Source organism: Pocillopora verrucosa, chromosome 12 (genome assembly GCF_036669915.1).
Source record: "Pocillopora verrucosa isolate sample1 chromosome 12, ASM3666991v2, whole genome shotgun sequence".
Lineage (NCBI taxonomy): Eukaryota > Metazoa > Cnidaria > Anthozoa > Scleractinia > Pocilloporidae > Pocillopora > Pocillopora verrucosa.
Window position 1 is genome coordinate 5,472,617 of NC_089323.1, and position 12,232 is coordinate 5,484,848.

The 12,232-nt window shown below is 36.8% G+C and overlaps 2 protein-coding genes across 2 annotated transcripts; both read right to left on the reverse strand.

Annotated features, from left to right (window-relative positions):
• Window positions 1-1,691: 1,691 nt before the first annotated feature.
• Window positions 1,692-2,678, reverse strand: LOC136277104 (rhodopsin, GQ-coupled-like). Its single transcript, XM_066158790.1, has one exon. It carries the CDS (start codon window positions 2,676-2,678, stop codon window positions 1,692-1,694), a length of 987 nt encoding a protein of 328 aa, XP_066014887.1.
• A 7,709-nt stretch (window positions 2,679-10,387) lies between these two features.
• Window positions 10,388-11,374, reverse strand: LOC136277105 (beta-2 adrenergic receptor-like). Its single transcript, XM_066158791.1, has one exon. It carries the CDS (start codon window positions 11,372-11,374, stop codon window positions 10,388-10,390), a length of 987 nt encoding a protein of 328 aa, XP_066014888.1.
• Window positions 11,375-12,232: the final 858 nt, after the last annotated feature.

The window sequence follows — 12,232 nt, forward strand, 5'->3', positions numbered from 1 at the left end:
CACTAAAGTACCTGCTATACCCTCCCACCGACGCAGCACCACAGTTTCTTTAGAAACTTACCCCCTTCATTTGTTTAACTTTTATAACGGTACGCTTTGAGCATTATCAACAATATTCAGTGAGACGTTTAGAAATTCCATGAACCCGGCTCAAGCTCTGCTAATAAAGCAAAGATGACACAAGCCTAGATTTCCAAAGTTCATAGCACTGAGTTTCCATGGCATTTATTTATGTATTTATTTTTACTATTTATTCAATGCTTTAACAATATGCTATAAGAAATGAACATTCGCAATCGCTTCAAAACACTGTTCTACATGTACAATTGTACTAATAACGGACCTAATTTAAAGCCGACGCTGTGTATAATCTAATTCCCCTTTTAAAACTTTCAATCGATTTCCAACAGGTAGAAAATATTATTCCTCAAGCTGAAAGACCTGTTATCGCAATCCCTGGTCAATCTCTTCCATAGGGTTTTCAAATTGAAAATACTTCGGCGATTTTTCCCAAGTTTCTTAGTTCCAAAGTACTAAACTGATAGATATTATATTATTTCTGGTCAGGTGAGGGTTGAGCTTTGGATCCATCTTATGGGGGGTGGGAAGATTATTATTCGTTTGAATTTCAAATTAAGACAAAAATCAATTACTTTTTTTCGCCCTGATATTGAAAAGAAAAAACCACGAAAAATGAGTTTTCAGCTGAAGTTTCACTCATCGAAAAATCACAACCAAACAATCAAACAAAAATAATACAGAAATTGAAATTTCTGCATTACCACAATTTGAAGAACATAGCTGCCATTTTTTTCTTCAAATGCCAATGAAACTCTTTACAAACTACGCTATTTACTTTAAGTGGTAAGAAGACCGCTGAGGAAGGCTTGAAGCCTTAATATGTTGAAATCATAACAGTTTAGAACCCAGCACCTGTATCATCATCATCATCATCATATTTTTATTTGCCTTATTTACACAATACAAAAAAATTTATTTACAGCGGTTATAGCTAGAAGGCGAGGAGACCCAGGAAGCCACCGGGCTTATGGGAGAGCCACCTCGCTTACATTAATAAACAAAGTAAAGAAAAAGTGCTGCGAATGTGCGGGTAGGCCAATTCAAGGATTATTTAAGTAAAAACTCTTGCATTTTTGGTTTAAAACTAAGAAGGTTTGACGAACGAGTGACTAAAACAGGAAGAGAGTTCCAAATTTTAGGACCTTGGTTAAAAATTGTAAATTGCTTGAAATTTGTACGGCACAAATGCGTTCGATAATTACCGGCTGTTCTGGTACCATAGTTGTGAATTTGGCTATTCGTTACAAAAAGATTGAGAAGCAATGGAGGCAATAAGTTATTTTTAATAATAAAACATGAATTTGGCAATTTCAAACGTATTGACTTGGAAAATATCTAAAATTCCTAGTTTGGAGAATAAAGGAGCGGAATAGGCTCGATAGTTTTAGTTGGTGATAGCCCGCACAGCTCGCTTTTGCAAGTAATAAATTCTATTTAAGTTAGATACGTATGTGGACGACCAGGCACAGTTACAGTAGACGATATAAGGATAAATATGTATATGTTTCTTATCATTTAGACTGCTGATAAATATTATCACCACCGCGTAACTATTGTTTTCATATGACTATTGTCATGTATGCTGCTCATTGTGATTCTACAAGATGCTATTATCCTACTCTATTCCTTGAGTGACTCTGATCTGTATTTTCGTTACCATAGCAACCACAGCTGAGTATTCTTTTAAAGGCCTGTTTGAATTGCGGATTCATAAACCCATAGATAAATGGATTTACCACACTACCCGAGAACATCAAGTAAACACTTACTTTAGAGAACTTTTGTCCAATAGCAAACCTTGAAATGCCGGTGCCCGCGACAATGGAGACTGGGCACCATGTTATCACATAAAAACAAGCTACGGTGAAGCATACTTTTGAAACTTTGACGTCAGTGATGTTGGAACGGCGAGAATCATTAGAAGAGTGGGCTCCATTCCCCTCAGCATGTACATTCAAATTATCCGTGCTTTCTTTCACAGCTTTGTAGATTTTGTAGTAGCAGTAAAATATTGCGATCATAACTCCGCAAGTAAACACAGGCCCAGTAAATGTTGGGTATGCATATGACATGAGCTTACATTGATTAAGTTTCTCATCATATGAAAATCTTACCCAACTAGTAAGAAGAGGTATATCGAGAAGGATGGAAAACAGCCAAACGAGAACACAATACATCCGAGCTGCTCTTTTGCTGGGGAATAATTTTCTGTAAAGGGTCGGTTTTAGGACCTTTATGTATCGATTAAAAGCTATCAATCCCATCGTGAATATGGAAGTATAAGCCAAAATGAACAAAATTGATCCAGTCATCTGACACCACACTTGGCTGAAATTCCAAACTCCTGTGCACAGGTTGGCAATCTGGAATGGCATATAGATCGTCCCCATGGCGATGTCAGTCAATGCCAGATTAAGTATGAACAAGTTGGTGTCATTACGAAGCCTGGATACCTTGTTAATAACATACACAACAAGTGAGTTACCGAACGTGGCTGAAAGGGAAATGAGAATAGCCACGGTCACTTCAATGACAGCAGTTTCAGCCCGGTAGTCACCAAAAGGATCATTCGAAGTTGATTGAGACATGTTCGTCATCTTGTTGGGTTACGCTTGGCAGAATAGCGTTTCGCAATAATGATACTTAACCTAGTGGAAAAAGCAAAACAAAAAACAGTCCACCTATATTAAAGGCAGCAAGGGCAACGTTTTTGCAAAGATTTATCATTGTAAATGGTGAGTCACTAGAGAAAAAAAAATATTAAATCACGATTCACGCGAAAAAAAATCGCCCAACCACGCTTCACGTAAAAGGAATAGTTGACTCTTTGATTAGACAAGAGGGATCTGGCGTTCAAATTTAGTCCACTCTTTGTTTATATGCTTTTCGTACTCATTCCTTGACCATCAGGCGCTGTGAAGGAGTTAGGTAATTAGAGTCGCTCAGAAAATTTGAGTCGAAGCTAGTTGAAATACTCCAGTCAATTTTCGAATGGCCTGCCTCGTTTCCTAATGCTTTGACAAAACTTCAGCTCAATACCTTTCGGAACAAGTATGTTAGTATGCTTGCCTTTAGTATTATTACCTTTAGGCTATGCTGTTATTTTATGTCATGTGTAATATCACTGGGGCAATTCAAGTATTTTCACGATGAAAAATAAACAGCTTTTTTCAGGCAATACAACCCAAAAGGAAGCTCATTCATTGATTAAAAAATGTATTTCTCGAAAATGAAAAATTTAACCAACTGTTCTGCAGCATCTTATTTTATGATATTTCACTGTCATTATGATCTTTAAGTGATTAGACTCATTCAACTTTGGGGTTTTGTCAAAAGATTGAAATCAATTAAATAAGTCTTTAAAATCTTCTGAGAGCTTAGTTATGTTTGACCACAGACTCTTCTTAGAACTTTTGTCCTGTACCACATAGATTTAGCTACATTTATACCCGAACTCCTTAAAAGACATGAATAATTAAAACTACAGCTTTCATCACTCTTTACGTGCTTAATATGTAACTGTGTTAAAAGTCCTGAGATTGCAGCGATTGGGTCTAAGAGAGAGTTTGTATCTTACTACTGTTATTATCATTATAGCTATTATTATTATTATCATCATCATTATTTTTTATCATTTTTAATTATTCATTTAATAATTTTTATCAACCGATATATGTAAAATAATGGTAAAGTCTAAATGCGTCTCAAACAATGGGTTAAATGTTGGAAATTTTAATGTCTGTCTCACTCGCTGTTGTCAAAAGCAGATGAGACTATTGGAGTTCGTCCATACCTCTCTTTTTTTCTTGATTGTCATAGTCACTTCTAACTGATTACAAGTTCATCAGCGATTGCTGTGATGGCTATTTCCATCTCAGAGGAAATTTCGTTTTTGTGTCTGAGATAAACAGCGATTCCCCTAGAGGAATTAAAACTTGAAGGATTTTACCAAATAATCTTCACTGATACTTACACAAATATTGACAAACACGTACTAGTGATCAATGTGTTAACTGCGGATCCCTTGGAGGAAGGAATGCTAATCTGGAGGAGTTAACAAACGAATCTTCACAGATTCTCTCTTTCATGCAAAGTGACATCCAGTGTGGTAATGGTCGAGATATAAGCTGTTGAACGCACCCTCAAGAATTAGTGGCCAACAAGATTGGGTGGGAAATAAATATCTATCATTTTGAGCTAGTCTTCACGATAATGACTTATCTAGGCGATAATGACAGATCTTATACCTTCTTGAGCTTTTCATCTGAAGAAATTTTCTTTTGTTTCTTTTTGCTTTTAAATATTGGTTCAACTCTGCCACCGTTATAAATTCAGGACGCCAATAGTAAAACGCCATGGAAATCTTTAATTTTCTATAAAATGTAATGAAAAGGAACTTGACATTTATTGATAGCTGTTAAGGCTATCGGATTCCACTTGCAATCAATTAGATGTTAGCTTTAACTCCTTTATTACTAATAGGAAAAAGGTCCTCGAATTTAACAATGAAATATGAGATACAAAACATTGAGGTCAAAGCGATTTATCTTATCTAGAGTATTTCAGTTTACGCCATCTAGGAAAAACATTATGAATATCTTTCCGAAACTTTAATTGAGGTGCTATTCAGGTAAATCAGAGTGTTCATAAATCACGTGATTTAGAATATAGTCGATGTGATTCTCGATCAATCAAGTGCTTTGAGTTCCAATATTTTAGATCGTCGTTTAGAGAAATATCCACCACTTACTGGATTCATGTCTGTCGCGTTACAAATATCATAACACATAGCACCATTAACAAAGCGTGGGTTCCTAGCAATTACCACCAAATTCTAATAATAATAGAAAATAAAAAAACTCAATGCAGCTGGGTTGCCTTTTTTACTGGGAAATACTTTTCTATAAAAGCTGGCTATTACGACTTGTATTTTTCTATCGAAGGGTATCAATCCCTTAGTTATATTGTGTCCATATGAAATGGACACAATTAATAATGACGCCTGACACCGCACTTGGCCGCAATTTTAAAGTCAGCTTGTAAGTTTACACCCGATGTAAAAAAATATCTCCTGGAGAATAACTTGTTGTATGAAATCTAGATATATAGAAACCCAGGCAAACTATCTTAACGGTTCCGTTTGTATCATAATGATTCAACTTGAAAGAATGAAATCAGGCAATCGTAGATTCATAGTTAAAATCGAGACTGGTTATGGTTTTGCATTGTGTTCGTTGATGGATTGGTGCGAATTTTCTAGACAAATCTGCGAGCGTGGTGCCGATTGGGTCCAAGCGTAGTGATTGATTTTTACTCAATTGAGAATTGGTGTCCCAGGGAAACGATCAAGGATTATGTTGATGAGATAATCTTCTTATTGGGAAATTTCCGGCCAGTCATTGCACAAATTGTTAACCATGAAGCTTGGATCTGAGAGCAACGGATGCGTCGTGTAAGAACTTGTTTTTTTTTCTTTTTTAAGTCCAGGATAAACTGTGGATCCCCTGAACAGAATAATACTGAGCTGAAGGAATTAACAAACAAGTCTTCACAAAATGATAATCACACTAATGTAAACGAACACCTAGTGGTGATGACTGTGATATAACATTTTTAGCCCATTCTTAAGAACTCTTCTCTGACGAGACGAGTTCTTCATGATTAGGAAATAGGTGTTACGGACTTTTAAATCTTCGTTGAAGAAATTAATTTGCGTTGCGGAAAAACTTAATGCTAATCGGTGAAAATGACAGCGCTTCACTAACTTTAGTCTCTTGCTGCTGTATAGATACTATTGTAAATAATTAAATCTTTTCTTTTCGGAAAAATCCATATGGGAACCCTCGATGTCCTTATACAGCCCTCAAGGCTTTCAAAAATTCGGAAACCACTCGCAATTAGTGAATGAAAAGCTTTAAAATCTCGATTAGAGATGGGAAAATCGACTGAAATAAGGTTTGAAAAGGGAAGCCATCATCTTTTTATGATAATTTCAGTGTTCCAAGAGAGGATCTTCTCTTACGAGCAATTCATACAAGAATAAAAATTCACAAATTTTCCAATTTCCTTTTTGGTAAATTTCTGTTCCTTGGGGATGAGTTTATGTTCCGTAGATTAGCACTAATAAGAAGATATGTCAATTAAGCCAATGCGATTCGCAGTCAAGCGTTCACAACTTTTTTTGTTGTTGTTATTTTTGTTGTTATTATTATAATTATTATGATTAAAATTATTATCTTTCTGACACGGTTAGATGCTTCTTTGGCTTAAATATTTAACGAATGTAACCGCGAAGTTACGATTCAATTTCGACACTCCTGTCTGGTGACAGTTAGTAAACCAGCTTTCCAGATTCAGTTGTTGAAAGTAGTTGGTGCTGTAGGTTAGGCATCGCGCAGCGTCCCAGTCAATAGTGTGGTTCGTAAGTCAGTGATGTTCAGCAATGTGATTGTTGACATCGCCCTTCCTCGTCGCTCGTTTGTGTTCAGTCAGTCTAGTTGTGAGGTTTCTGCCAGTCTCACCGATGTAGGTAACGTGGCAGTCGGAGCAATTGATCTTATAAACTGCTCCTTGTCATTTCCTCGGTTCTTCTTGGTCTTTGACGTTAGTCAGCAACTGACGTAGTGTGGTAATGGGTTTGTGAGCGACGCGGATATTGAATGACTGTAGGATGCGCGAAACGTTCTCAGATATACTCTTTATATGCGGTAGAGTTGCTGTAGTCGTGGGAGTTGCGTTGTCGTTAGCTTCGGTAGTAGTAATAGGTCTGTGAGTGTTTCGTCGGATGAAGTCTTCGTTATAATTGAAAAACACGGTCAAGGTACTTGTTCTCGTCGGATAAGCTGTCTGTGGTGTTGTACACTAGTTGCGTTCGTCGCGTGAGAGTCCTTATAGTTGTGGCTTGGTGTGATGTCGGGTTGTAGGATGACTCGTCCAGTAATCTGTCGGTATGTGCCGCTTTCCTGTAAACTGTTGTCCGTAGTGAGTTGTCGTCACGGCTTACCAGGCAGTCTAGAAAAGTTAGTTAACCATTTTCTTCTACCTCTCTGGTAAACTGTATGTCAGTGTTTTGTGGTGGTGGAAAGCCTCGATTTCGTCGAGTGGTACGGCGGTGAGAGTATCGTCAACTTAGCGTAACCAAAGAGGTAATTTAGTGTTAACAACTGAGTTGAAAACGTAAATTAGCCACCGTAAAAAAAAACTGACGTTTCGAGCGTTAGCCCTTCGTCAGAGCGATTGTAAAGAGGTATTGTCTGTCAGAAAGTCGAAAGAGCGCTTTCCTCGATGTTCTGCATCACAATTTCTGCAACAACAACAGAAACTGGAGACCTCATGGCTGTACCGTGTAACTGTTTGTAGTGTCTACTGTAGTACTGAAAGTAAGTTGGCGTAAGGCGCAGGTTAAGTAAGTCCATAATGCCCTCTGTCGGTAGCGGTAGAGGATCGGTAGATTGTCGGATTGTAGTCTCAGTACATTGTAGTGTCAGTTAAAGTGGAATACTTGTAAAAAGCGATTTCACATCAAACGACACCAGTTTGTAGTCGTCTAATATCTGTAAAGTCTTGGTGGCGCTAACTAAAAGTATTTGTTTGATTTGTTTTTATCCTCAATTTATTAGCAAAGACTGCACTATGTTCATAGAATAACTAAACGTTTCATCAGGATGTGCACGACAAATACTTCATATCAGTACAGCCAAAATTTAAAAGAGGAAGTTTAAGGACATTTAGTTTAGATTTCGCTTTTAGCTAATTTTTCCGGTCATTCATACACGTTTGCTTTAGGCGCCTCATATGAATTTCGCTTCACTGTACCACATTCCTTGTTTCTCGCGTTAATATTGCAGAGAAAAGAAAAAAAGAACGGTTTTCAGCTACTTTTCAGTCATCAAAAACAATATTCCATGAAACGAAAACCAAACGAAAGTCAAATACAGAAAATGAAGGTTCCGCAGACGGCCATAGAAGTGTTATTTTTGAAACGCTTTATTTGTATAATTTGAAGTAACTTGGCTAGTTAATGATTATCACATAATACTTTTCTTATATTTAGTTGATGTAAGTCTATGTGCACGTGAAGAGATTAGGTTTCATTACTTGCTATCAGTATTTCCTGTACCAGCTACACATTACCAATTTCATGTCATCATAATTTTGGATTGATCAGCTGTCATGGGACCTAGATCATAGTTAGTTTTCCTTTTGTTTTATATTATCCATTATTATATATATTCTTTATGTCTATATTATCGGTTTATTTCACTTGTCCCATTTTCTGTATAATAACTTTATTGTTAGTTAGGTTTGAGTTAAATTTCCTAGAGCATTTTCCTTATTTTAGATTTCGCTCTATACCACAAATTGCATCCACACAGCAACCCAACTTCAAAACTTCGCCACTTTACAGGTCTTAAAGTCGATAGAATTCTTCTATAATAATCCTTTTAAGGTTACGTGGTTTCGCATCGACTTATTGCCTTCATTTTGTGACCTTTCGTAATCTACCAGAAACATTTAATTAGTAATAGTAATAGGAATGAGTGGATTCTAATTCGGTATGTAATCATACAAGTGGTTAACAAAATCAGCCAACTGCGAACCGTGAGTCCGATTTGTTAGTCACGAGTATGATTACATACAGGATTGGATGACACGAAGTCCTGTTACCAATTAATCAAAACTATGCCAAAATTTAAAGAAACTTGTCATTGGTTGTACGTTTTATAGGAAGAAACAACAGTTAACTCAACGAAATGCGCGACGACCGTGAATTAACTGTGCTCAACTGGTAACCTTTGAGGTTACACGAAGTACATGGCCGCAATTTTTTATTTGCCAGTAAAGCTCTTTTTTTAAGATTACACTATGTACATCAAGTTTCGAGGAGACGGCGGGGGAAGCCAGCACTGCTGAGAACACCACTGATTATGTTTCTTTGGCATTCAGACCTTTTGATAAGTTTCCTGCCAGGATACTGTTGCTTTTTTTTCGTGATTGTTGCTGTCCATACTTTCATTTCTGTATCTCCTGGAAGCCCTGTTTCTATTCTATTTCTTATGCAATTATGATCTGTATTTTCGTTGCCAAAACGATAGCAGCGGAGTGCTCTTTTAAAGGCCCGTTTTAATTGCGGATCCATAAAGCCATGGATAAAGAACATCAAGTAAATACTTGCTATCGGGATCTTTTGTGCAATATATGTGCAGTATCTATGGGGGGTGGGAAGATTATTATTCGTTTGAATTTCAAATTAAAACAAAAATCAATTACTTTTTTTCGCCCTGATATTGAAAAGAAAAAACCACGAAAAATGAGTTTTCAGCTGAAGTTTCACTCATCGAAAAATCACAACCAAACAATCAAACAAAAATAATACAGAAATTGAAATTTCTGCATTACCACAATTTGAAGAACATAGCTGCCATTTTTTTCTTCAAATGCCAATGAAACTCTTTACAAACTACGCTATTTACTTTAAGTGGTAAGAAGACCGCTGAGGAAGGCTTGAAGCCTTAATATGATGAACTCATAACAGTTTAGAACCCAGCACCTGTATCATCATCATCATCATATTTTTATTTGCCTTATTTACACAGTACAAAAAAAATTTATTTACAGCGGTTATAGCTGGAAGGCGAGGAGACCCAGGAAGCCACCGGGCTTATGGGAGAGCCACCTCGCTTACATTAATAAATAAAGTAAAGAAAAAGTGCTGCGAATGTGCGGGTAGGCCAATTCAAGGATTATTTAAGTAAAAATTCTTGCATTTTTGGTTTAAAACAAAGAAGATTTGACGAACGAGTGACTGAAACAGGAAGAGAGTTCCAAATTTTAGGACCTTGGTTAAGAATTGTAAATTGCTTGAAATTTGTACGGCACAAATGCGTTCGATAATTACTGGCTGTTCTGGTACCATAGTTGTGAATTTGGCTATTCGTTACAAAAAGATTGAGAAGCAATGGAGGCAATAAGTTATTTTTAATAATAAAACATGAATTTGGCAATTTCAAACGTATTGACTTGGAAAATATCTAAAATTCCTAGTTTGGAGAATAAAGGAGCGGAATAGGCTCGATAGTTTTAGTTGGTGATAGCCCGCACAGCTCGCTTTTGCAAGTAATAAATTCTATTTAAGTTAGATACGTATGTGGACGACCAGGCACAGTTACAGTAGACGATATAAGGATAAATATGTATATGTTTCTTATCATTTAGACTGCTGATAAATATTATCACCACCGCGTAACTATTGTTTTCATATGACTATTGTCATGTATGCTGCTCATTGTGATTCTACAAGATGCTATTATCCTACTCTATTCCTTGAATGACTATGATCTGTATTTTCGTTACCATAGCAACCACAGCTGAGTATTCTTTTAAAGGCCTGTTTGAATTGCGGATTCATAAACCCATAGATAAATGGATTTACCACACTACCCGAGAACATCAAGTAAACACTTACTTTAGAGAACTTTTGTCCAATAGCAAACCTTGAAATGCCGGTGCCCGAGACAATGGAGACTGGGCACCATGTTATCACATAAAAACAAGCTACGGTGAAGCATACTTTTGAAACTTTGACGTCGGTGATGTTGGAACGGCGAGAATCATTTGAAGAGTGGGCTCCATTCCCCTCAGCATGTACATTCAAATTATCCGTGCTTTCTTTCACAGCTTTGTAGATTTTGTAATAGCAGTAAAATATTGCGATCATAACTCCGCAAGTAAACACAGGCCCAGTAAATGTTGGGTATGCATATGACATGAGCTTACATTGATTAAGTTTCTCATCATATGAAAATCTTACCCAACTAGTAAGAAGAGGTATATCGAGAAGGATGGAAAACAGCCAAACGAGAAAACAATACATCCGAGCTGCTCTTTTGCTGGGGAATAATTTTCTGTAAAGGGTCGGTTTTAGGACCTTTATGTATCGATTAAAAGCTATCAATCCCATCGTGAATATGGAAGCATAAGCCAAAATGAACAAAATTGATCCAGTCATCTGACACCACACTTGGCTGAAATTCCAAACTCCTGTGCACAGGTTGGCAATCTGGAATGGCATATATATCGTCCCCATGGCGATGTCAGTCAATGCCAGATTAAGTATGAACAAGTTGGTGTCATTACGAAGCCTGGATACCTTGTTAATAACATACACAACAAGTGAGTTACCGAACGTGGCTGAAAGGGAAATGAGAATAGCCACAGTCACTTCAATGGCAGCAGTTTCAGCCCGGTAGTCACCAAAAGGATCATTCGAAGTTGATTGAGACATGTTCGTCATCTTGTTGGGTTACGCTTGGCAGAATAGCGTTTCGCAATAATGATACTTAACCTAGTGGAAAAAGCAAAACAAAAAACAGTCCACCTATGTTAAAGGCAGCAAGGGCAACGTTTTTGCAAAGATTTATCATTGTAAATAGTGAGTCACTAGAGAAAAAAAATATTAAATCAAGATTCAGGCGAAAAAAAACGCTTCACGTAAAAGGAATAGTTGACTCTTTGATTAGACAAGAGGGATCTGGCGTTCAAATTTAGTGCACTCTTTGTTTATATGCTTTTCGTACTCATTCCTTGACCATCAGGCGCTGTGAAGGAGTTAGGTAATTAGAGTCGCTCAGAAAATTTGAGTCGAAGCTAGTTGAAATACTCCAGTCAATTTTCGAATGGCCTGCCTCGTTTCCTAATGCTTTGACAAAACTTCAGCTCAATACCTTTCGGAACAAGTATGTTAGTATGCTTGCCTTTAGTATTATTACCTCTAGGCTATGCTGTTATTTTATGTCATGTGTTATATCACTGGGGCAATTCAAGTATTTTCACGATGAAAAATAAACGGCTTTTTTGAGGCAATACAACCCAAAAGGAAGCTCATTCATTGATTAAAAAATTTATTTCTCGAAAATGAAAAATTTAACAAGCTGTTCTGCAGCATCTTATTTTATGATATTTCACTGTCATTATGATCTTTAAGTGATTAGACTCATTCAACTTTGGGGTTTTGTCAAAAGATTGAAATCAATTAAATAAGTCTTTAAAATCTTCTGAGAGCTTAGTTATGATGTTTGACCACAGACTCTTCTTAGAACTTTTGTCCTGTACCACCTAGATTTAGCTACATTTATACCCAAACTCCTTAAAA

What these genes read in the sequence shown, in the direction of transcription:
- LOC136277105 (XM_066158791.1), bottom strand. Translation starts at nt 11,374, where the DNA reads ATGACGAACATGTCTCAATCAACTTCGAATGATCCTTTTGGTGACTAC.
- LOC136277104 (XM_066158790.1), bottom strand. Translation starts at nt 2,678, where the DNA reads ATGACGAACATGTCTCAATCAACTTCGAATGATCCTTTTGGTGACTAC.